This window comes from Narcine bancroftii, chromosome 7, assembly GCF_036971445.1.
Source record: "Narcine bancroftii isolate sNarBan1 chromosome 7, sNarBan1.hap1, whole genome shotgun sequence".
NCBI classification, from domain to species: Eukaryota; Metazoa; Chordata; class Chondrichthyes; order Torpediniformes; family Narcinidae; genus Narcine; species Narcine bancroftii.
The window spans coordinates 191193196-191219558 of NC_091475.1; the positions used below are offsets into that span (position 1 = coordinate 191193196).

The window sequence follows — 26363 nt, forward strand, 5'->3', positions numbered from 1 at the left end:
GTGACTGACTGGGGGTGGGTGGTGATTGACGGTGGGTGCTGACTAACGGGGGCGGGGGTGGGAAGAGACTTACCGATAGTTCATGTGAGTGCATGACGCATCACTTACCACGTCATTGAGGGGGTGGGATCCCCCTAAATCGCCGAGTTGGCGATTTAATGGGTCGATCTACCTGCAGCTTTAAAGGTGCTTGAAGCACCTCTGCCCCAATAACTGCAGCTGGATCCTTGGAGGGCTACCCAGGTGCTGCAGCTTAAAAGGGACCTTCATTTGCTTCTCTGCTATTTTTGGGGGAGCCAGGCAATGTTAGTGGAGCCTCTTTGTAAACCATTATGGCAAGCAAAATCTGACAAACTTTGTGTATTATTTTGTATATTTGTACATGACAATAAAGGAATGTTGATTCTTGAAGACGGGAGACATTGAAGCTCTGGTTTAACTAAAGAACTACAACATAGGCCATCTTTAGCAATGTGGCAGTGAGTTATGAGAGAAAACTGCAGTGGCTTGCGCTTTTTGGTCTTAACCGAGCAGTTAAAACCTATAAAATATAATAAATGCTCTGGAACAGGTAAACTCTGAAGCATTAGTTTGAACTAAATCATAACACCATGTCAAAAGAATAATTCTACCTCAGAAAAGTTAAAATGTCATGAAGTTTTCATTGAGGAATGATTAAAATATGGACTGAATTCATGCAGGCAATCCCCATAAATCATTTCAGAAACAACACCAACTTTCAGTCCTCCAGCGCCTCTAACGGAGCAAAACATTCTGAGTGATAAATGGACTTTTACCAAACAAAATAATTAATTCCCAGTCAAAGCAGAATAGATGACAAAAAAATTTGATTAAGGATTTAAGAGGCACCTTAAAAAGATGGAAATGTGGAGAATTTTTTGGGAGTGACTTCCGGAGATCACTGCTTTGTAAACAATCTGTGATCACTGCTATAACAGTAGTGCTCTCACTGGTGTGGAACTGGCAGAGTGAGTGGAGACCCAGCTCTCTTCAGCAGGGTCCTACTTCCTGGTCCTTATGTTGACGGCCTCATACAGGCTGTGGGAGAAGCCAACGGGGTTGTTTTTCAAATCAGCGAAACTACAGAAGTTCGTGCAAAAGGTGGCAGTGCCCATGCTTGACAGCCGTTAAGGGGCATCGGGGACCAGAACAGGGCACCAGAGTGGGAGAAGACCACCCTGCTGAGAAGGAAAGCCTAGGAGAGGACTCTACAGGTAAGGGGGTCGGAAGCCAAAGAACTAACACTTGACTGCCGACTACTGGAGAACCAAGTATCGGGATCGAGATTCATGAGGGTGCCACTGGAACATACTGGAGGTCCTGAAGCTGCACAAGTTGCAGGATCACAGGAGGCGAATCCACGGATATTAAGTGTCTCTGAAGGGGCTATCATTTGCTTTTCTTTCTCTTATTGGTGGTGAGGCCAAGCTTGTAGCCTCTGTGTGTCTTTATGACAAACAAGTGAACAAATTTTGAGTATTATATACATGACAACAAAGGAATCTCGAATCTTGAAGGGTTAGCTGCCAGGGAGGGGGTTAAGCAATTAAATTGAGCCTTGATCAAAGAGGTCAGAATAAGAGCGATTGGAGAGAACAGATAGATTATGTGATAAATGGATTAAATGTCCTTTTGAATGAAATGACTGGAGTCACCTGAATGGCCTGCCCTATTTCTGTTTAGTTATTTTGTGACTCGGGTGTCAGTGCACATGATGGAGTTAGAGGTGACTAATGGAATTTATTATTTGAAAATATTCCCTTACAATAAATCCAATCTTTATAATGTGACTGCAAAATTTTTCCATTTATATAATTTGCAGTGATTTGGTTAAATTGTGACTGCAGAGGAAAATTTAGCATATGCTGAACAGTCAAATGTTGACAAATGGCAATCACCAAAACACGCAAAATATTAATGGGAGGATGTCAGGTGACCATCACATATGGGATAAGGGGATGTTCTACCCCATCTTATCTCACCCCCATTCCCATTCCCATGTGACATTCAAATCCTTTGAGAGTACCCCAGAGTATGAGGAGATGGAGAAGCAAAGCTGTTTGTCCAATCTAAGATTAGAATCTGAGTTGGTGAAGGAAATGACTGATGTGTGCTGAACAGTAATCACATTACATTAATAAATGTAAGGAAGGGATGTGAGATGGCTTTTAAAAACCATGGGAGATTTATGGGATTGTAAAAACAACACCCTCCACTACACATCAGTAACTGTAGTGGAGAGCCCCAAGTTCCTTGGAGTTCACTTAACTAGTGACCTATCATTGGACACAACATTCCTCACTTCTCAGGAAGGTGCAATAGCAACTGTACTTCCCAAAAAGCCTGAAGCGGGCAAGGCTACCGGCCACCATTATGTCAATTTTTTAATAGGAGCTCTATCGAGAGTGTCCCGGCCGGCTGCATCACAGTGTGGTACGGTCGCTGCAGAGAAATGGATCGGAGGTCAGTCCACACAAACATAAGAGAGGCAGAGGATCTGTGGAGTCTCCCTCCCCACTATTGACGTGATCTACTGGGATCGTTGTCTGAAGATGGCAGGCAAAATCATTGAGGACCCCTTCCACCCTGCACGCAGCATCTTTCAGCTGCTCCCATTGGGAAAGAGATGCAGGTCTTTCAGAGCCAGAACCACCAGGCTGAGGAACAGCTTCTTCCAAGAGCAGTAACAATGCCAAAAGACCAAAGGAACTGCTCACACTAACCAATCAAGACTTTGATATTCATGAAAGTATTTATTTGTATACATGAATACTTAACCATATAACCATTTACGGAGCGGAAACAGGCCATGTTGGCCTTTCGAGTCCGCACCAGTTCACTGATTTTATGCGCCCTCTTCAGGCATTGGTCCCGGTAGATCTTCATTCAATAACGATGGCGAATTCAATGCAGGTGGAATTAGTCATAGAAATGTTTGTTAACAGGTCCAATCTTGACTTTATTAGCAATAGAACTGGAGGACATCCCACCAAGAACATATAGATGGGGATTAAGCTCCATGCTTTGTCCTGCATAAGTATTGTGTGTCTGTATGTGTGTTCTGTCTGGTTGTGTGTCTGCGTGTTTTGCACCAAGGACCGGAGAATGTTGTTTCGTTGGGTTGTACTTGATGACGATAAACTTGAATTGACTTGAACTGCTGTGAAATGCTTGAAGCCATTTACCACCTTGCGAGTTAACTTTCTGTACTGAGTGTCTGTTCAGTGCAATAAGAATCAATTCATGGAATGCTTTCTTAAAAATACTAATTTAACAATGAGAGGCTTTTAAGTTGATGCTGGGATGATGCTTGGTGGGGAGCAAATGGTGTTTTCTAAGTTATTACAAATGTATCCAAAGAATCTCCTTTGAGGGAATATAAAGGAAATCACTTCATCACATCAGATCGATGAGTGAGGAAACTCTCTCCCTATATATTCCCAAAATAATTAGCTCTCGTTATGCATGATACTAGGTATAGTTTTATGGCTATTTTTTGTATATATATTTTGAGACACTAATTGCACAAATTAATGTCAACCAAGGAAGGTTTAGGTGACTGATGTGTGCAGATTATTTATGAAACATTCTTTCTACTTATTGCTTCCTTAATTAATTCTTACTGTTGGCTCCAGCAGTGAGTGTTTTAGGAAGATTCCATTTGACCTGAACTTTTCTTGAATTGTTGCCACCATGGCTGGAGGAAGATCATTTAACACACGGAACTTGCCCTTATTAATAAAGCAGATGAAACTGAATCATTTGCTTGAAAAAATAAAAAGGATGATAACATCTTCAAGATAAATATTTATTTTCTTCATGGCACTTAAATATTAAATTCAATAAATTTCTGATTTAATGGCTTTAATAAATACTCCTTCAGTCAAGTGATTATTTTTTGGGGTTATTAACTTTTTTCCTGCAAACATTAATGTATTTTCTTTTCCGATGCCATTTTTAAAATATTTCGAAGCACCGCTTTGAATATAGGACTTTTAATTCCACCTTTTTGGCTCAAATCCCTCTCAAGGTACCAATTGTATGGGAGACCCTTTTATGAATGGGAGCTAAGACAGCTGATCGATGCTATTCCAGAAAGTGTTGAAGGCCAGTAGCTCTGCTTTCCAGATGAGATGCATTTCCCTCTTTCTCACAGAATTCATCAGTTAAAACTGAAGCAAGACCTGCAAATTAGAAGCTGAAATGGAAGGAAACAATTTGGAATGTTTACTCTCCCAAGAAAAGCAAGTGAGGTACAGGGGACAGACAGCCCAGGAGAGGGATTTCTTTCAAGTAAAGTTGTGAGGTGGAGCACGAGACTTTACTGATATGGGGATTACTTCCAAGCCAAGGTAAATAGAATTGAAGGAGGCAGAGCATAGTTTCAGTCATACGGCTAGCTGCCAGCCTGGTCTTTGTGCCTCCTCAGGAGCAATAGTTAGCTGAGTTGAGGCCGATAAATTAATGAGGCATTGCTCAGAGCAACTGATGTGTGCAGTTAGCATTGACTTCTCCAATTTCCATTAAACCCCTCCCCTGAGTCTCACTCTTTCCCAATTCCTTTATATCCTATCCTTCAGCTCCCCCTCCCTCCCTTCTCTCTCCATTGAGAGCAACCCTCCTCCCCCACTCTCCTCTCAACTCAGGCCTGAAACTTTGGTCACCATTTAGTCCCTCTGGATGTTGCATGGTCTGGCTCAGTTTCTCAAGCACTTTTGCGTATGGCCTTTTACAACTGCTTGTGTAACTTGAGGGAAGTAAAATAAGCAGAAGGCCCCTTTGGTCTAAAACCGGATCAGGCTTTGAGTGGTATGCATGCATGAATTAGCATAAAGCCCTGGACTTATCCTGTTTTTCATGTGAGATATATTCAGCACTAGGTTACCAAGTAGCAAGAAGTTCATTAATCTTTCCATCTTTAAAAATTAATATACAGTAAAATCTCTGGTATCTGGCACCGACGGGGGATTGGTAGATGCTGGATATGTGAATTTTATGGTTGTATGAGATTTAGTGTTGTGTGGATTGGCCAACTAATGGCAAGGCACCCCAATTGTAAATTACCAAATTTTTTACCTATTACCTATTTTCCATGATTTTTTTTTGCCGGTTGTTTGAGGCTGCTGGTTGCTTGAATTCTGGATAACAGGGGTTTTACTGTATTTTTAAGATATTTTTCAATGCCCTTCATGTGCTGACTTCATAGAGGGAAAGACTTGGTTTCTTAGAATCTATCGAGGCTTGTGTTGTACTTAGCACCCAAGACACCAGGAACATAGAACACAGAGGCCCAGCTAGTTGGGGCTGCTGCCTCCAGCTTCAGTGACACAGGTTCAGTCCCAGCCTTCAGTGCTGTGAAGTTTACATTGTTCTCCATGGGACCATGCGAGTTTTTTCTATGTCCTCGGTTTTCCTCCCACATCCAAAAGATGTGTGGATTGGAATGGTAAATGACCATTGTAAAATGCCAGGCATGCAGCTGTGTGGTTGAATTGATGGAAATATGGGGAGAATAGGTCACAGGGAAAATTAATGAGGAAACGGGATAGTTCTGTGAGCTAGCATAGGCTCAATGGGCTGAATAGCCTCCATCTCTCCCATTAAAAAAAAATTATGGACTGTAGAACCTCCACATCGAATGAGGACAATCAACAAAAATACAAGCTGATTATTCAACAACTATGACATACTCAACAAAGTCTAAACATGCACATTAATTTTCAGAATTTGTTCCATTAAACTAGTAAAACCATCTGTGCCCTGCGAATATTCTTCTTAGAATACCAAACAGTTTATCTTAGTAAAGTTCACAACACTGTACACAAATGCAGACAAGTTTAGAATGAGCAATAAATCTCTATTCTAGTGTTCCCTTTTATAACTGCAGGGCACATGAACTTCATGAAAATGAAATGACACAAATAGCAGGTGAACACCGTGAGGCTGTACAGCCGCTAAGCTGATCTTGATGGATGTGCAAATATATGGAGTATGTCGCCAAGCCAAGCTAAATATCACTGAAATACAGACCATGGACACTGTTCTTTTTACTGAAGCCAACAAGGGAGACAACAATCCTGCTTGGCCACAAATAATCAGCACTAAGGTCATCTATGAGGATGATAAATCTTGTTTCTATTTTAGTTTAACTGTCAAATACGGAGATTTCAGCATTGTCTCCATCCCTTTGGATCGCCTGTCCTCCATTTCCTTGGCGCCTTCTCTCCCTTGCTCACCTGTCGGTGTGTAGTTGTGCAGAACTAAAGACGTCTCTGTTGCCTTACCAAGTAGCGTGGGGTGGGAGTGCTGGCAGGCTGACACTGGCGGACCTCGCAGACGTAATCTGGCACATCATTTATCTGTCTCCGAGTGTAATCCTGTTTCAATCATCAAGTTTAAAAAATCCAGCCACTTCTGTGATGCCAAGATTGCTTGCAGCCAAATTAGTTGAAGCCAATATCAAAAAAGGTGCCAAATTTATCAGCTGATTCATGGTCAATTGCAGTCTGACATTTGGTCTTATTTCGATGGAAACCAGTTACGATGAAGATGCCTAATTTTAAGTGTTGACTTCTAGATTAGCTAACGAGAATACAGTTTCAGAAACAGAAAGAAACCCTTTGAGACACAATCTCTAACCTTTACTGGGGTAAAGCCCTGTTGTTCACATTTCCAACCGTTTGATGACTCACTTCAAGCTTTGCCATTATCAGTTTAATTAGTTTCTACAGTCTGAAGTGTTTTAAGGTCATTATTCACCTACAAAGTTCAAAGTCAATGATGACTCAAGGAGTTTGTTCTTTTGGATCTTTCAAAGGCTGAGCAACAAATTGAAATTTTACTCAAAATGGAATTTGAAAGAAATATTCCTTTAGTTGAATTCATACAAATTTTACATGATGTCAGAAGTTCAAATTTACTATCTGCAGTATTTGAAGATCCAAGGTTTAACTTTCTTGAGTGATATCCTGTAGTAGCAAATAGAATATTTTCTGATGAATGCATTGACCACTTATGGGGTTAGAATTTGCTCCATTACTCTTTCCCAAAGATAACTACCATAACCATTGGCCCATAGAACATCACAGCACAGAAACAGGCCTTTCAGCCCATCTAGTCTGTGCCAAACTATTATTCTGCCTAATCCCAGTGACCTGCACCTGGGCCTTAGCCCTCCATACCCCTCCTATCCTTGTATCTACCCAGTTTTTTTTTACATGTTGAAACCGAGCCCACATTCTCCTCTTCAGCTGGCAATTGTTCCAAACAACCAGTTTTCAGAATGTTACCAGAAAGAATGGCCTCAATTCAAGTGAGACAGCCTGTGGATATGCATAACCAGTGAACTGATTATTTTTTCTCTCTCTCTGTGTGGCAGGATCTTTTGAAACACACTCCTGACGACCATCCAGACCACCCCTGCCTGCTTGCAGCACAGCGATATATCAAGTTGCTGGCTGAAAGAATAAACAAGGGAAAGAAGAATGCAGAGGAGGCTGAGAAAGAGGCTCGTATCCTACAAGAGATTGAATCTCATATAGAAGGCATGATGGACATACGTATCCATGAAGAGGTACAAAAATTATAGACTTCAAAAATCAGACAATTCCTACTGTGAGCCCAGTTAATGTTTTGCAAATGCAAGAAGATAAAAAGGCTTCTCAATAAGATCAAGGCTGATCAGATCGTGTTCTCAGCACCGTTTACACGTCTGTGTTCCCCATAATCATTAATTACTCTATTCTTCAAAAATCTATGTGTGCCTTGTATCTGGCAACATGTCAACTCAAGAAACTGACTGATTCTCCTATCCCTTTAAATGGATGGAAATTAAAATCAGACTATTCCTACAATCAATGTACATTTTTTATCAAAGTCATCTTTTATGGTGCAAGTTGGAAACCTGTCATGTTAATTGTTGTAATGAGCACAAGGACAACCCTTGCATTGCTTTAAGATACTTTGGGACACACATAGTTGGTAATTGGAATTAATATTCAGAAGACTTCTGGCTCCTCATTACTATAATGAGTACTGAAGATAGACGAGTACATATCTGTTTTTTAAATCCATTGAGTACTAGGCTCAGATAGAATTAAGGCAATAATTTAACCAATACTACCCCAATAGGACAATATTAGGATAGTTGTTCTGAGTGTAGATTTTCTTCTTGAACTGAAAGGTTATTTGGTGCTCATTATGCTGCCTATAGCCTTTATCTTTATCTAATCAAAGTCCTTAGTTCTTACTAAATTTATTTTCCATTGATAGCACACTTGTCTCTGGGTCAGAGTGGTGTGGATTCAGGACTTTTGTCAGAACAGACCCAAGACCAAGAAGAGCACTGTACGATTTTTTTTTGTTGCCTCTGCCGACAAGAGAGTCATAATTGATGAGAAAACCAGGGGTACCCTGGGAATTTCCACAGTTAACTCTCTCTGAGATCCTACCAGCTGCAAGTTCAGTTAACACACATGACACCAAAAATTTGCCAAGAAACTGGTAGTTCAGTTAACACACATGATACCAAAAATTTGCTTAGAAACTGGTTTCCCTCACTTTTGGAGAACTCAATTTGTGTTGGAATCACCACTATATTAAAGCTGGCCACCAAAACAAAATAGGGAAATTGGGACGTCCTTGATGCAAGAAAACTTTATGGTTGCTTTAAAAGATGGTAAGACACATCCTGCGTACTCTGCACGGACTATTACTTCACAGCAGTATTAGTGTTTATTTCCTGACCCATGGGAAGTGGAACAACACTGTGCAAGACTGTTCTCCATGGTAATGTTGTGGCTGCCACAGACTTGAGTGAAAGATTGTAAAATTTCTGAAGACAGTAGGAGTGCAGGAAATGGAGGAGCAAAAAGGGTGTAGACAGTGACTGAGAGGTTGGGAGACCACATGTGGTGAGAGTGCAAACAGGAGATGAATGGTTTCAGGGCCACATTAGCTGACCTATGCAGCAGAAGAAACTAGGCCAAGGAAGTCAAAGGCCATGATTGGGTGAGGTGGATCAGGGATCAGATTGATGTTTGTAATTGGACCAAGGATAAACCAAAGGATACAGCCAGTACTGCCAATGGTTGATTTCTTTTTATTAACATGAAGCTTGGTGAAACATTGAATGCTTTATTAAATATGAAAATCAATGTCCTAAAGAAGTTCCTTTAAAGCAAGCCACTTTGCTATTTGAAGATGATGCTTCTTGCAGAGTTCTGTCTTAATCACACAGGCCATGAATCTAGTTAAATTCATTCACTTTCAGCTGTTGCGCAAATGCAACGCAGGGCACATGTGGGTGACATTAGTGCATGAGATCAGCATGAAAGCCAGAAAATGTCCAGCCCAATTTCCTGATGAGCAGGGAATCCCCAAAATCCGTAGGCAGACTGAGATAAATACCCACTGCACTATGAACAGGAAAAAAAGGCACCAATTGATTTTTTTTCAAATCCAATTCCAAGGCAAACATTTTACAATTGTCTGAGAATAAGAACTGATCATACAGGTAACGTAGGATATTTAAAAACAGATGTAGGTAAAATTACAAAGGAATGGCAGAATTATTGAAAAATTACTCTGTGCCAGTCTTCACGTTCAAGTTTATTATCATTCAATTGTATAAGTACAACTGGTCAAAACAGCACTCTTCGGGCTTCAGAATAAAGACATGCAAACGCATATATAGACACACATTTTACAAGCTATTTACATGCACTACATATTCAAAAATAAATAAATATTGTTAAATAAATAGTAGAGTCTTGAAGGGATTGTATGAGCATTTCATCAGTCATTCAGCAATCTCACTGCCCATGAGGAAAATGCTGTTTCCTCACTGCTGGTTTCCAATCTAAACCTGGTGGTTTTCATTCATTTCAGAGTAGAGAAAGAGGAGAATTATATTTAAACAAGGAAACAGTGCTTGCAAAATAGTGGTACTCAAGGCTGACAAATCTCCAAGGTCTAGTGGTTTCCATTCTAAGATTTTAAAGGAAGTAGGTGAGGAAACTGCAGATACATTGGCCAAAGCTCTCCCAATTCAGGAATTGTTCTTTTGGATCGGAAAATTGCAAGCCCACTATATATCTAGTGGAAGCAAAAGGATTTGACTGGAGATGTGGTCTTGCATCAGGAGCTGGAGCCTTAACTATGCACATCTCATAATGGCTTGAAAAGCAAATGAGAGAAGCACAGTTGATAGAGCAGCTGCCTCACAGCTTCAGTGCTAAAACAAAAATCTGTAGATACTGTGGATAAAGTAAAAACATATGCTGGAGAAACTCAGCAGGTCAAGCAGTGTCCTTTATGTACCAATGGTATAAATACATAACCAACCTTTCGGGCTTGAGCCCTTTGTCAAGGTATGAACGTCGGTTATGTATTTATACCGTTGCTACATAAAGTTTCTCCAGCATTATGTTTTTACTCACAGCTTCAGTGACCAGGTTCAATACTTGCTTCTGGTGTGTGTGGAATTTGCATACTGTCCCTAAGACTGTGTGGGTTTCTTCCACATGCTCCAGTATTCTCTTGTGAGGTTAATAGGCTATTTTAATTACTGACATTCTTATGTGAGTGGTAGGATCTGGGGAAATAGTCAATAAGAATATAAGAATATAAAATGGAAACAGTATAAATGGGTGTTTGATTGTTGCCATGGACATTTTGGGCCAAAGGGCCTGTTTCTATGCTGTATAACTTCATGATTCTTCTGAAGAGCACATTTACTGATGACACCTAGGCTAGACCTCTACAATATAACAGCTGAAAAATTGACTCAGCATTTAGGATCTTGGGAGGATTTGATTGGTAAAATGATAAATTGTAAAGGAGAGCAAGAAATGTTACTTTAAACAGAGGCAGGACATTCAAGAGTGGAAGGTAGAAGTGTGGAACCCCTTGCAAAGTACCTAATAGACGTCAACTCAATTGCTATTTCAATTCTTACTCGGGTATTAGACTTTTAAAGTGAATACAGTTGAGATGCAATTTAGCCAGAAGCATGCTTTCTTTGAATGATGATCAAGTTTTAAGGGATGAATGGCCTGCTCTACCCAAGCATCTTCAGAGAGGCCATAGTCCATTGATTGTTTTTTAAGCTTTCACTCTTTCCTCTATGAAATTTCAGTCTTCTAACGGAATATTTCTTTATCTTATTCTTCAGCTTCTGGTCCCTCACAGAAAATTCTTGAGGCAGGAAATGGTGATTGAAGTGGTAAGAACTTTTTCCAATTCTGATTCTTGCCCCTAACACATCAGGTGGAATAGAACCTCATTGCTTTAGAAATGGGAGAGGCTGGGACTAATGTGGGTGGAACAGGGCAATTCGGTGTTGAGACAATAGAACATGTTGACCAGTGGTTCGCAAATTTTTCTTTCCACTCACAAACCACCTTAAGTAATCCCTTTCTAGCCACAGAGCATCTCTGTCATCCTATGCCATAAGTGCTCTGTGGTTAGTAAGGGATTATTTAAGGTGGAATGAGAGTGGTTAAAAACAGGTTGAGAACCACTGATGTAGACAATGTCCATTTTTGTATTTAGAAGGATAATGTCTTACAGAACCATCCTTCTCAGAGTCCCAGGCTGTTGTCTTTTCACTGCATCCTATAAGGCATTTTGACATCAGTCAAAATGTTAGCAAATGGAACAAGGGATAGGGTCCTGTAAGGCTTCCATGATCTCTCTCCTTCCTCCCACCTAATCGCCTTAGCAACAAAAAATGACTCGAGTGCAAGATCCACTTCACTGGTCACTCCTTCAGTGAATTGATATCATCTGTCACTTGTTGATGGGCGATCGCCTTAATGCGAAGACAGGTATAATCACTAGAAAATCTAACTCCTCAAATCTACCCTAAATTCAAATGTGCCCTAAAATGGTGAAAAATATGTCACATGATTATTCTTGTCACCCTGATGTGTTGTTTTTTTGATTTACTTTCTGTGCCCAGAAAACAGTGAGCAGCAAGAAGGAACGCTCGCTCTTTTTGTTCACTGACCTTCTGATTTGCACCACCTTGAAACGCAAGACGGGCTCTCTGCGACGGAGCTCAATGAGTCTGTGAGTATGTCATTTCCCTTGAGCAAAAATCACTTATTTGCAGAATGAGTACAGGGTTTCCTTTTTCAGCTCCTGAAGTTTGAGTTGGAGTTGTTTTCCAGACCACGAAACTGAATCAATGAGTGACTCAATACAACTAATTTCTTGAAAAATGAATTGTCTGTCTGACCTTCTCCCATTTGGGTAGCATAAACCTCACCAAGGGATGTTGGAGATGAACCATGTAGTCATAGAACACTACAGCACATAAACAGGCCTTTGGCCCTTCTTTGATTGATTGACGGCTCTAAACAAGTGCAAGAGATGCCTCTGCGAGGTTTTCAAAGCTTGAAGATCTGAACCAGCTGGAAAAGTGGGCTAAAAAATGGCAGGTGGAACTTAATGCAATCAAGCGTGAGGTGTTGCGTTTTGGAAGAGCAAACCAAGAAAGGATATACATAGTAAATGGTACAGTACTGAGGAGTGCAGTAGAACAGAGGGATCAGGGAATACAGATACATAATTCCCTGAAAGTGGCATCACAAGTGGGCAGGGCTGGAAAGAGAGCTTTTGGCATATTAGCCTTCATAAATCAATTATTGAATAATGGAGTTGGGATGTTATGGTAAAGTTGTACAAGACATTGGTGATTCCAAATTTGGAGTATTGTGTGTAGTTTTGGTCACCTAACTACAGGAAAGATATCAATGAGATTGAAAGAGTGGAGAAATTTACTAGGATGTTGCCTGGACTTCAGGAATTGAATTACAAGGAAAGGTTAAATAGGTTAGGACTTTATTCGCTGGAGTGTAGAAGAATGAGGGGAGATTTGGTAGAGGTATTTAAAATTATGAGGGGTACAGACAGTAAATTTAGGTAGGCTTTTTCCATTGAGGGTAGGTAAGATACGAACTAGAGGACATGGGTTATGGGTGAAAGGGGAAACATTTAAGGGGAACTTCACACAAAGAGTGATGGAACAAGCTGCCAGCGAAAGTGGTGAATGCAAGCTCAATTTTTAAATTTAAGAAGAATTTGGACAGGTACATGATTTGGAGGACTATGGTCAGGGTGCAGGTCAATGGCACAAAAATAGTTCAGCACAGACTAGAAGGGCCTGTTTCTGAGTTGCAATGGTTTTAAGAGCTTTGGCCACCAGTTGTATTTGCATCCTATCTCTTGTTCCCATTGCTGTCAGTAAAACTGAATATATGGAGCTGAGTACAACCAGCAAATCCTTCTCCTGGACACCTTAAACACTGGCAAACAAAGGACACATTTCTCCCCTATCTCTAACAGTTCCCATCATTTTTCCTGAAACTAGGAATTTTTGTTTTAAATTGTACAAATGTTATCGTTCATGTTATGATGACGACAGTATTAGGTTTTCACCAACACATGAGTTGGTTGTTGGGTCTGTCAGCTGCTTCAGCATTTGTACAATCTCTTATTAATTGAAAAGGCAATATCAGGGTATCCAGTTCCTTGTATCAAAGTGGTTCAAGTCCAAGAAAGGACCAACAAACCACATTTAAACATTGGTTCAACAACAATCGGACAATTGTGTCCCTTCCTGGGTCCCTCATTTTTAGAAAGGTATAAAGCTTTGGGAAAAGTGCAGAAGAGAATTACCCAAATCATTAAACAATTCCAGGAGTAAAGGTCACCACTTAGAATGGATTGGAGATAACTGAGTTCTTTGTGGAAAAGAAGAGATGAGGGAGATAAGACAATTTATGATCATTAAGGGAAAAGAGAAAGGTTATAGAGAAGATGATTCCTATTGGTTAAGGTTGGGGTTAGTGGTGTCAATGCATTAACCAACCCTCTACCTCCACAGAGGTTGCCTGGCTTGCTAAGTTCCTTCAGGGAGTTTTTTGTTGCTCCATATGACCACATCTGCAGTCTTGAGTCTCCATTACTCACCTTTCTGTCTCAGGCCCAAAACACTGGTTATTTATCTTTACCTCCCATGGACACTACAAGACTGGCTGAGTTCCTCCAGCAGTTTTGTGTTTTTACTTCAGTCACAGCATCTGCAGACTTTCATGTTTCACTCTTTGCATATACTGTATGTGCCAGCTTTGGGCAAAAGCTCAGAACATCTGCTCTCTTAATTAAATTCTGATCATTCTTGACAAAACTTCAAGAGAATAATGAATAAGAGCAAGAATAAGAGCATTATCCCAAGATTGCCAGAACTTATTTTCCAAGTATAGACTTTCATTGGCACTTGATGGACAATTTGCCATCCTCTTTCTAACTTTATAATAATATTCCATGTAAGAAACAGGAGAAGGAGTAGGTCAATCAGATTCTCAAGCTTGCTACACTTTTCAGTAAGAATGTGGTTGATCCAATCTTAATCTCAAGACCACTTTCATGTTCTCCATACCCTTCAACTCTTTGCTGATTTCTGCTCTAAATATACTAAATGAGTTTGCATCTATGGCTCCAAGGTAGAGAATTCATGGCACTCTGAGAATAGAAAACACCTAATTTCAGTGTTACATGAGAAATCATTATTCTGGACCTCTGCTTCTGAGTCCAGATAAATCCATTAGGAGAAAGACTTCTTAATATCCACCCTATCAGTACTCCTCAGAATCAATTGATCCTCTCCCATTCTGCTAAACTCCTGAGTCTTGGGTCATGGAGAGCTAAATTCTCTGCAATACTGCTGTTGAGATCTCACCAATATCATATAAAAGTAGGGAAGTTTTGATGCAGCTTTATATTCCATCCCAAACTCCATCCATGCAACAAAGGGGACCTTTCCATTAGCCTTCATAACTACATACAATATGGGCATGCTAATTTTTGTTGTATTTCAAGTACTGGCAGCCTGCAGGTCCATTGAAACATTATAGTCTCGCTCCATTTACATTAATTTTTCTTCCTTTCAAGAGGAATAAAATATAAGGGCAGGGATGTGATGTTGAGGCTTTAGAAGGCACTGGTGAGACCTCACTTGGAGTATTGTGAGCAGTTTTGGGCTCCTCCTTTAAGAAAGGATGTGTTGAGAGGGTTCTGAGGAGGTTCACAAGGATGATTCTGGGAATGAAAGGGTTATCATATGACGACTTTTGTCCTGTACTTGATGGAACTTAGGAAAATTAGGGGGGGATCTCATTGAAACATTTTTAATGTTGAAAGGCATGGAGACAGTTGATGTTCAAAAGTTGTTCCCCATGGTGGGAGAGTCTAGGACAAGAGGCCGCAATTTCAAGATTGAAGGGCAGAGATGCGAAAGAATTTATTTAGCTAGAGGGTGGAGAATCTGAAGAATTGATACCACAATGAGTTGTGGTACCCAAGTCATTGGGTATATTTAAGGGAGAGATTGATAGGCTCTTGATTAGCCAGGACATGAAAGTTGTGGAGAGAAGGCCAGACAGTGAGGCTGAGTGGGAAAATAGATCAGCTCATGATTAAATGATGGAGCATCATTCAGGAGGGTGAACGCTCGCAGGGTGTTGGGCTTTGGCGGTGTACCTGGCAAGGTACTGAAAATACTAGCCGGAGTGTTCACAGACATTTTTACCCTCTCCTTGCTGCAATCAGAGGTTCCCACCTGCTTCAAAAAGGCATCAATCATCCCGGGGCACAAGAAGAGTAGTGGGAGCTGCCTTGACGACTGCTGCCCAGTAGCACTAACTCCTTCTGTGATTAAATGTTTTGAGAGACGGGTCATGGCCAGAATTAACACTACCTAAGATTTGGACCCACTGCAATTCACCTATCTTCACAAACACTCCACAGCAGATGCAGTTTGGGTGCCTCTCCACTCAACTCTGGAACACCTTGAAAATAGCAATTCATACATATGGTGACTACAGCTCAGCCTTCAATACCATTATTCCAGCAGTGCTGGTCAAGAAGCTACAAACCCTGGGCCTCTGTACCCCACTCTGCAACTGGATTCTTGACTTTCTCACAGTCAGTACAAATTAGAAATAACGTCTCCTCAACACAGGCACACCCCACTGCTCTATTCATTACATACCCATGACTGTGTGGCCAGGCACAATTCCAATGCCATCTATAAGTTTGCCAATGACACCACAGTTGTCTTCAGAATCACAAATGGCAATGAGGAAGGGTACAGGAGGGAGATAGATCAGCTTGTTGAATGGGTTAACAACAACCTTATGCTTAATGCCAGCAAACCAAGGAGATGATTGTAGACTTCAGGAGGAAGTCAGAGGGTCACACCAAGTCCTCATCGAGGGCTCAATAGTGGAGAAAGTCAAGGACTTCAAATTTCTGGGTGTCAACATCTCCAAGGATTTGTCCTGGAGCCTCCATGTTGATTCAATCACAAAGAAGGCTCACCTCTTTGTGGGGTGTTTGAGGAGATTCGTTATGTCAAGAACTTCTACAGGTGTACTGTGGAGAGCATTTTGACTGGTTACATCACTGTCTGATATGGTGGCGACAACTCTCAGAGCAAGAAAAAACTCCAGAGGGTTGTTAATTCGGCCTGTGACATTATGGGCACCAGTCTTCACTCCATCGGGGACATCTACATGATGCGGTGTCTTTAAAGAGCAGCCTCTATCCTCAAAGACCCCCACCATCCAGGCCACTCTGCTACTCTCGGGGAAAAGGTACAGTAGCCGAAAGATCAGCTCCCAGTGGCACAAGGACAGCTTCTTCCCTGAATAATCAATGAACCAAAGACCCTGCTTTACTTTTCGTGCACTACTATTTTAATTTTTTTTTTACATATTCTTCTTGTAGGATAGTTTATAACATGAATGTTGATTTGTTCTTGACAATAAATTCTGATTCTGTGTAGACTTGATGGGCTGAATAGCCTATTTCTGCTCCTTTGTCTTATGGTCTTGTAACCTCACGTTATACTCCATTTGCAAACTTTCTTCTGTACCTGTACCTATCTGTATTCCTTTACATCTGTTATCCTGAACATCTTCACATACAATTTATAAATTTTCACTTTCCAGCTGTAATGGATGAAGCCCCAAAGGCCTACCTGGAATGTCTTGTTTTATTAAATGTCCTGGGAATGAATATCCACCATGCAGTCTTTAGATTTGCATCCCTTTCTTTGCATGAAGAATGCCACCCATTAGCTTCCAACCTTATAAGCAGCCCATTGATTACTCCCATTTATCCAGGGCATATGTTGGCAGTGGGATGAGGATTGGACAAAAGAAGAGTAAAGAGAAATGAAGTGTGTGATTCCAAAGTAAATGATTGTCAAATAAGGAATGAGAGTACAGCCTGAACTAATCCATAATGGAAATGATCATTATAAATAATTTTGTTTTGGTTATATTGCTTTCAGCTCATTTGTTTTTAACTGCCAAAGATGCCCAATTTTGTTGGATATAAATTAAAATTGAACAAAATGCCTGAGTTGAACCAATGCCCTCAACTTCCCATTCACTGTTTTGCTCAACTAGATACACGGCTGGAAGTGTGATTGACACTGCAAGCAAGTACAAGTTCCTCTGGAAACTCCCGCTGGAAGATTTGGACATTGTAAAAGGTTTGTGACGTTTTGTGAGCTCTGCTTGCCGATATCTCATCCTTCTCAGATTCAGTATGCCTGTTTATAAATAGGAGTCCAAACTGTGGGTTAAAAAGCTGCTTGTAACCTCAGGCCCCAAGAGAGAATGTCTACAGACTTTTAAAACGTCAGGAGCCAAAACATGTCTGAGATAATTAGTCCAAGGAGGGAAGACAAATGCAAGAAGAACGTGTGGACTGTCAGGCCAATTTTCATTTCTGAAGTGTGAGGGGGTTAACACTTCAGTGGCCAGATTCATAAAATAGTGCTTGGGATTCTCAAGCGATTTAGTGTTGATTTGCATTTTTAATCCTGTTGAGTTAACACTTGTAAATGCAGCCAACCACACTAAAGCCTGTTTTTCAGTCCTGAGAACAAGATGTGAGTCAAATGACAGATTTTTTAATATCCATTCAAAAGAAAGTGCAGCATTTTTTTAAATAAAACTAGTTGATCTAAGGTTGGACTAGGGTTTCTCTGAAGGTTTAAAACATACTGTGCTTAGTTTTAAAATTATCTCCTTTGAATATTGCTTCTTTTATCTACTGAAGAACAGGTGCTGGGAGTCCAGGAATAATCGCTCATCGGAAATAATTCTAGATTTGTCAAAGAGTCATACACTTGTGGTCATTTGAGTGCAGTTCAAGTCCCTCTGTTTTTAACTGATAAAGTTCAATTTAGCTGTTGTGCCATTTCACGTCACAGTTGGTTCGCCAGCCCTTCTGCATCTGTAGTTCTACATTAGGATCTAGAGACCAGAACATAGCTTTCATTCCTATCTCAGTATTGTCCGTCAGCTTCATGATCTGCTAGGAATGTGATTTTTTTTCTTCTCCAGATTTGATCACCTACTCACTTTCCTTGCCCTCAGCCTTGTAAGCCCTCCCAAATTTCCTCCCTCAAATCTCTCCACATCTTCATCCTTCTCCCTTTTCAGTGATTCCCTAAGAGCCGTTATTTGATCAATTTTTAGATTCCCTGAATCTTCCTTTATATAGCGTCAGTTTTTCTCTGTCTTTGGTGCCTTCTCTATCCTAAGGGCAATGGAGGCCCAGTCAAAACAAAGGCCAATAGGAACAAGAAATTCTGTAGATGCTGTGATTGTAGTTAATATAAAAAAGTGCTGGAGAAAATGAGCAGCTCCCACAGGGACCATAGAAGGCAAAGGTATATAACAATGTTTCCAGCCTGAGCCCTTCCTCGAGGTATGAACAAAAAGCAGGCAGGCGTCTAAATGAAAAGGTTGGGAAGGGAGGGGAGAAGGGGCAGAGGGAAGAGCACAGACTAGAGGCCACAGGTGAACGTGGATAGAGGGCAGGTGAGAAAAGCTGAAAATTGAGCAGGGGAGGGGGAGAGCTCTGTGAATGCAGAGATGGAGGAAAGGAGGCAAACAGAAAGAGAGAGATAGGAGGGCTGCCTAATGGAAACCAGAGAAGTTGATATTAATGCCATCTGACTGGAGGGTGTCCAGAAGGAAGACGAAGTGTTGCTCCTCTAATTTTCGGATGGCCTCAGTTTGGCAGTGCTTGAGACCATGGACAGACATGTCGGCATGGGAATGAGGCGGGGAATTGAAATAGGAAATCCTCGATATTAGACAAGAATGGGCAGAATGAAGGTGCTAACGAAATGATCTCCCAGACTATTTCCAGTGCCTCCAATGCAGAAGAGTTCACAACGGAAGCACTGGATGCAGTAGCTGACCCCTGAAGTGTTGCTTCTCTTTAAAGGGCAGTTTGGCCTCCGAATGGTAGTGGGGGAGGAGGTGCAGGTGCAATTGGAGCATTTCCTGTGGTCACAGGGAACTATTGGTGGGAACGGATGAGTGGAAGAGGGAGTCCCAGAGAGAGCAGTCCCTGGGAAAAGCGAAGAGGTAGTCTAGTATTAGGATTACATTTTTTGTAGGTGGCAGAAATTGCGCAGGATAATATGTTGGATGCAGATGATGGTAGGGTGGTAATTAAGGATGAGGGGAATTCTATCCTTGTTGCTTGTGGAGGCGGAGGGGGCAGGGCAGTTGTGCAGGAAAGGAAGTATGTACAATTGAGGACCGAGTTGATGGCAGTAGAGGGGAAGCCAAGACATCTCAGATGATCTCGCATGGGAGATCCTTGTCCTGGGAGCAGATGCGAGGAATTGTGAGAAAGGAATAGAATCCTTACAAGGTACAGGGTGTGAAGAGGAGTAGTCAAGCCAACCACTATACTAGGCCTCCACAGAGATGCAGAGGAATTTCTTCAGCCAGAGGGTGGCAAATTTTTGGAATTTGTTGCCACAGGCTGTTGTCGAGGCCAGGTCATTGGGTGTATTTAAGCCATAGATTGATGGGTTCTTGATTAGTCAGGGCATCAAAAGTTGTGGGGAGAACACTGAGCAGTGGGGCTGTGGAAAAATGGATCAGCTCATGATTAAATGGCGGGGCAGACTTGATGGGCTGAATTGCCTATATCTGCCCCTATGTCTTATGGCCATCTACTGCATTCAGTGTTCCCATTATGGAGACATCTACATTTGAGGAACTGGACGCAAATTGGGAGATCACTTCATGAAGCAATAGCGGAGATCTCTAAGTGGCAACCCATTTCAATTCCTCACCCCCATTCTCATGCTGACATGTCTGTCCATGGTCTCGTGCACTGCCAAACTGAGACCACCTGCATATTGGAGGAAGAACACCTCATATTCTGTCTGGGCATCTTCCAACCAGAAGGCATTAACACTGACCTCCAATTTTCATCAGGTCCCTAACCCCCACCCCCCTGCAATCTCTCTCTTTCTCTTTCCCTCCAGTTCTACATTCACACAGCTAATCCCCTCTGCCAATTAATCCTCAGCTTTTCTCTCCTGCCTCCTATCCAAGTCCACCAATGGCCTCTGGGCTGTTGGCCTGTGCGCCTCCCCCTGCTCCTTCATCCCTCCTCCCTCACATTTCATGTTCAGGTGCCTGCCTGAAGGCTCATACATTGACAGAGGGCTCAGACCTGAAACATTGGTTATATATATTTTCCTGCTATGGATGTTGCAGGACCTGCTGAGTTTCTTCAGCACTTTTGTGTATTAAAACCCCAATAGAATCAATCTCTGAATATTAAAACAGCAAAAGAAGATGGTGTTAAAGTAAGACTCTACAGAACAGTACACAGGCCCTTTGGCCCATGATAATTATGCTGACCTATGTAATTAACTCTTCATTGACTAACCCAGTGATTACCAAAGGGGGCGGTGGAAAGATCCAAGGGGGTGGTGAGGAGAAAGGGGACAGTCAAGCGAAGAAAAAGGGGGTGGTGAATATTTATTTGTTTCTTGATGACTTGCTCTGGACCAGACACGCGCCGTATTCGCATCTGCAAGGGCCAAGGTTCCAGATTTGGAAGAATTTCAAATGATCTTCAGATTGGAATGTACATTTAAATTGTGTGTAAATACACTGACACCCCCCCCCCCTCATTTTCAACCCTGATGGCCCAATTGTAGATCCTCGGCACAGCCCATCAAGCTCCCAACAGTTTATCCTCACCTGGCCACCCACCTATCCAGTTCCCGACGGCTGATCCTTGCCCCAACCACTCGCCCATCCAGTTCCCGATGGCTGATCCTCACCCTGGCCACCTGCCCATCAAGCTGCAGACAGGCTAATCGGGGATCCTTGTCCCGGCCTCCCACCTATCCTGTGCCCGATGGCTGATCCTTGCCCTGGCCACCCACCCATTGAACACCTGATGGCTCAAAGACAATGTAGTTACAGTTAAGATGAATATTTACGCTTTCATATTGCTAAATAAATTGGTTTACAAAAATTTTTATTTGTCCAATACATATGCTTGTATATAGTGTTAGATCAGTTGTTTTAAATTTGTGGTAGACCTAACACCAAGAAAGAGGTGTGTGTTTGTTGTATGTGTGTGGAGTGGGGGGAGGGGGCACTAGGCATGTGGCCTGGTAGCCAAGGGCGCGGAAGCCCGAAAAAGTCTGGGAACCATTGATCTAATCCTTCCCTCCCTCACACCCATCATCCTTTTATTCTTACATCCATGTTCCTAGCCATGACTCTTGTACCAGTCTCTACCACCACCATCGACAACACATCCCAGGATGTAAAAATCTGACGTCTTCCCCTAAATTTTCCTCCACAGCACAGGAATTAGTGCACGTGGGAAATTAGTCATGATCTTGATGAATGATGAGGGCTGATTGGTCTATTCCTGCTCCTATTTAGTATGCTCTTATTGAAGGCTCCACCTAAATAAAAGTTGCTGGGATATGTTGGAACATCATCTTCAATTGGCACTGATCAAATGACTTCCGTTTTGATGTCTTACTAATTCTGATGTTACTTTTGATCTGCACATTGCAGGTGCATCCCAAGCCACCAATCGAGAAAACATCCAGAAAACTCTCAATCGACTGGAAGAAGATTTCAGTATCTTGAGTCAGATTAGCACGTTGGCAGAAACACTCAGTATTTCACATCAGGTACATGTTGGTGACTTGTCAATGAAGACTTTCCAAATGATTTTGAGTTGACATTTGATGCATTTAAAAACAAAAATGCTTCATGCAGAGCTGGTCCATTCTCTTCAAGAACCAAAGTTGCACTTGACGACAGTGAATCACATCTACCAATTGTTAATACATCTGTTGGTGCTGCCCACAGATGGATAAGGTACAACTTTGTTCATTGGTTCGCCGATTTACATTTTATTTTAATGTTAGTTTCATGGTATACAGTCCCTGAAACTTATACAATGAACTGGTGGTTGAAGGCACCTGTGTCAAGTTTATTGTCATCTGATTGTACAAGTACAACCCGTCAAAAACAGTCCAAAACATGCAACACACAACTAGACATAATATACTTACAGACAAATAATACATATGCCGGACAATTATTTCATCTATACAAATAAATAAATATAGTTTTGTATATCTGAGAGTCACGGATAGTTAGTGTGAGCAGTTCCTTTGGTCGTTCAGCCTTTTCACTGCCTTTGGGAAGAAGCTGTTCCTCATCCTGGTGGTTCTGGCTCTGATTCTCTTGTATCTTCCCCAATGGGAGCAGCTGAAAAATGCTGGGTGGTGGGGATCCTCAATGATTTCGTACTCTTCAGACAATGATCCCAGTAGATCACGTTTCACAACCTTGCAATCCTAACTTTGCCCAAAATTGCCATTGAGTACTGAAGAGCTCGAGATAGCAAATGACAGTAATGCACCTTTGCAGATGTCTCTTGGTAGGGGAGTCCAGGACAAGAGAATACAACTTCAGTATAAAAGGGCGTCAATTTTAAAACAGAGATGCGGAGAAATTTCTTTAGCCAGAGGGTTGTGAATCTGTGGAACTTGTTGCCACCGGCGACTGTGGAAGCAAGGTTGTTGGGTGTATTTAAGGAAGAGATTAAACTGAATTTGATTAGTCAAGGCATCAAGGGTTAAAGGGAGAAAACAAAGGAGTGGGGGGATGGATCAGCTCATGATAGAATGGTGGAGCACACTCAATGGGCCGATTGCCCTTCTTCTGCTCCTATATCTTGTGAAATGGTCAGTGCATTTGTTCCTGTGGCAGACATTCCCAATCCAGTATGTGTTTCCATGGGGCAACTTGTGAGTTGAAAGTTCATAGATGAACGATCTAATGTGGAGTTACTGATGGCTATGCAGAGAGAATAAAATGAGATCAGGGTAGAATTAGGGTACATGGGTGGTTGGTGTTGAGCCACGTGATTCATCTTCACCCTTCAACAATCTGACTCGCGTGCCAGCTGCAAGCACTGCCTCACAGTCACCGCACTTTGGGATGAGTAGCCAATAATGGGCTGGCCAGTGATGCTCACCTTGTGAATGAACAAGCAAATTAAACACCAGTGGACAAAAGTATTTCCAGCCAGTTCATTTAGGAGGTGTGTAAATCAATGGGTCTAATACAAAGCACTGTCGACATGGAAGAGGACCAGACAGCTGTTTTATCAGAGACCAAGACTGTCTGCTGCTTTGCTGAGTAACTCCCTGTTTCATTGGGACTTACGTTGTCCAGCTAAGCGTGCAACAGACCAAGCTTGCTGGGAAATTAGGTGTGATATTACTCCATTTAAATTAGAGCCTGCAGTCAGATGTGGTAGATGTGGTGCACAGACAAACAGTGCCATAACTGAGTATAGCCGCAGTCTTATTTTAATTTAACTTTTCATGATGCAACACGGTAGATGAAAATGAAAGCCATGTCACCCAATTACACCCAGTTACCTAATAACTTCATATGTTTTGGAGGGTGGGAGGAAACTGGAGAAAACGCATGCAGGTCATGGGGAGAATGTACAACCTCCTTATAGACAGCGCCTGGTTCACTGGCTCGTCTTGTTCAGTCTAGTCGTAACTAGTCTATCGCTGTAATAGTCCTGTATGAAAATCAGGCTAAATACTGGGAATGCACAATCAGTGTATCATTTGAAGACTAATTTCTGAAAGAATCACCCCAAATTATTGATTTTTCACAGCTTGACACTAGGTTTTGGGTTTTTTTTGATGTAAAAACACAATGCTGGAGAAACTCAGCAGGTCAAACAGTGTATTTTCTATTGCAAGATAAAGATACATAACCGACATTTTGGGCTTGAGTCCTTCATCAAGGTATGAACAAATTGTAGGCAGGTGCCCGTACATAATGATGAGGGGGAGGGGTAAGGGGAAGAGCAGAGTCCTAAAGGCAGGAGGTAATGTGGATAAGGGAGGAAGGGCACACCAGCAAACAGGGGAAGGGGGGGATGGCTCTGTGAACAGAGAGGGAAGGGAGTAGAGAGCTTGACGAGAGAACGCAGAGGGATAGGCAAGAGAGGTAGAATTGGGGGTGGGCTGGCAGAAACCAGAGAAAACTATGTTAATGCCATGTGGTTAGAGAGAGAGCCCAGACAGAATATTAGGTATTGCTCCTCAAGTTTAAGATTGGCCCTGGTTTGGCAGAGTTTGAGGCCATGGACAGCCACATCAGCGCAGATGAGGGGCTTAGAATTGATGTGGACAGAGTGAAGGCACATAGTAAAACAATCTCCCAGTCTGTGTCCAGTCTCTCTAATGTAGAGAAACCCACAAATGGAGCACCAGATGCAATAGGTGACTCCCGGAGATTCACAGATGGTGGAGAGGGAGGAGATGTGGGTGCAAGTGTAGCACTTCCGTGACCACAGGGAAGATGCTACTTGATGCCATTTCCATAGCCTACTAAAGGACCAAAATTATTATTTTCTTCTTCCTGTCAGAGTCTGGACGATGTCATCAAGGACCTGATGGCCTCTGTTAACCGAGAACTCTCGGAGAAGCAGTCACTCGCAGTCAGCACCATGTTCCCTCTCACTAAACTTGAACTGACAGCCACAACAGCGGATGGCACTGAGACATTCATTTTTGAGTTCAGCAGCATCGAGGCACGAGCCGGGTTCGAACAAGCTTTTGAGGAGACCAAGAAAAAATTAGGTAAAATAAAAATCCTAAAATATCCAATAATCAAATTTGATTATTTCATTATTTTGCAGAAAATCTCTTTGAACTTGTTGCCAAAATATATGTGAAGCTTATTTTGGACTTCTTCCTGCTTATTTGTAATGATACAATTCAAAGTGAATGATAGCAGATGGCACTGACACCATCTCGAGAGTTGTGGGATGTTTCTTATATCTCCTATTGTTAAATGAATTTGATCAAAATTCCAATTAAATTTCTCTCTTCGTGACTTTTACAAAGTGATTGAGTTGTATTAATGTTTAAGCAGGTTAGTAATGTTATTGCTTGACCACACAGAGGAGCTTCAATCTCTGAGTTGTTTTAAACATCAACTCTGCAGGTGAGTTAATCCTATGTCAGGTTATACTAAACTCAAGCTCATGTGTCCTGATGTATCCAGAGGCATTCCAGTTGTCTAGATTCATCTTCCTTCCTGGAGAACGTCTGCCTAAAGTTTAGATTCAAGTTTATGATCATCTAACTCTACATAGACAACCGGACAAAATAGCTTTTCTCCGGACCAATGTGCACGCACATACACTACAAATCACAACACATAATAATCACATGTATACATAAAGATATATTTTAAAATAAATATTTTAAGATTTTACTCTTTAAATTTAGACATGCCTCATGATAACAAGCTGGCCCAAAACCTTGCCGCCCAATTAACCCACAACCCCCACGCATTTTAGAAGGGTGGGTGGAAACTGGAGCACGTACAAACTCATTACAGACAGCACCAGATTCGAACCCGGGTTGCTAGCACTGTATCAGTGTTGCTAGCGCCATAACAGTGTTACTAGCCCTAACTGCTATGTGAACCGTGCTGCCGTCTAACTGCTAGGCTAACTGTACTCCGTTACAGGATACTGTACATCAATATTATAGCCTGCGGGAAGAAGCTATTTCCCAACCTTTGGTAGTTGATTGGGTGCTGGCAGCTGTGCCATGCATTAATTCAGGATGAAGCATTAAATGACACCCTACTAGCAAACTCAACTAATATCGGAACAGATTACCTTGAGCTAGTTGAGCACACAATACTGTAACCCGCCTTTAATTACTTCAGGTCAGTTGTCATTGTCGTTTCCACCTTTGGGGTGCTTTTTAAATTCAAGTTGATGATTATCTGATGAACATATGTAACAACCAAATGAAACATGGCTGAAACAGACCACAGTGCATATGCCTACACACCTGATACATTTCTGACATAGCATTTAATGATCAACTACATACATAAAAATATAATGATTTA

At 41.7% G+C, this 26363-nt stretch overlaps 1 protein-coding gene across 1 annotated transcript in view; it reads left to right on the forward strand.

Moving 5' to 3' along the window:
• LOC138739530 (rho guanine nucleotide exchange factor 17-like) overlaps positions 1–26363 on the forward strand; it is a 454989-nt gene that overhangs the window by 366656 nt on the left and 61970 nt on the right. The window contains exons 6-11 of the mRNA XM_069891792.1: positions 7400–7594; positions 11195–11245; positions 11984–12093; positions 17502–17587; positions 21963–22081; positions 24859–25072. Coding sequence (XP_069747893.1) covers positions 7400–7594; positions 11195–11245; positions 11984–12093; positions 17502–17587; positions 21963–22081; positions 24859–25072 — 775 coding nt within the window. The remainder of the gene's footprint in view (positions 1–7399; positions 7595–11194; positions 11246–11983; positions 12094–17501; positions 17588–21962; positions 22082–24858; positions 25073–26363) is intronic.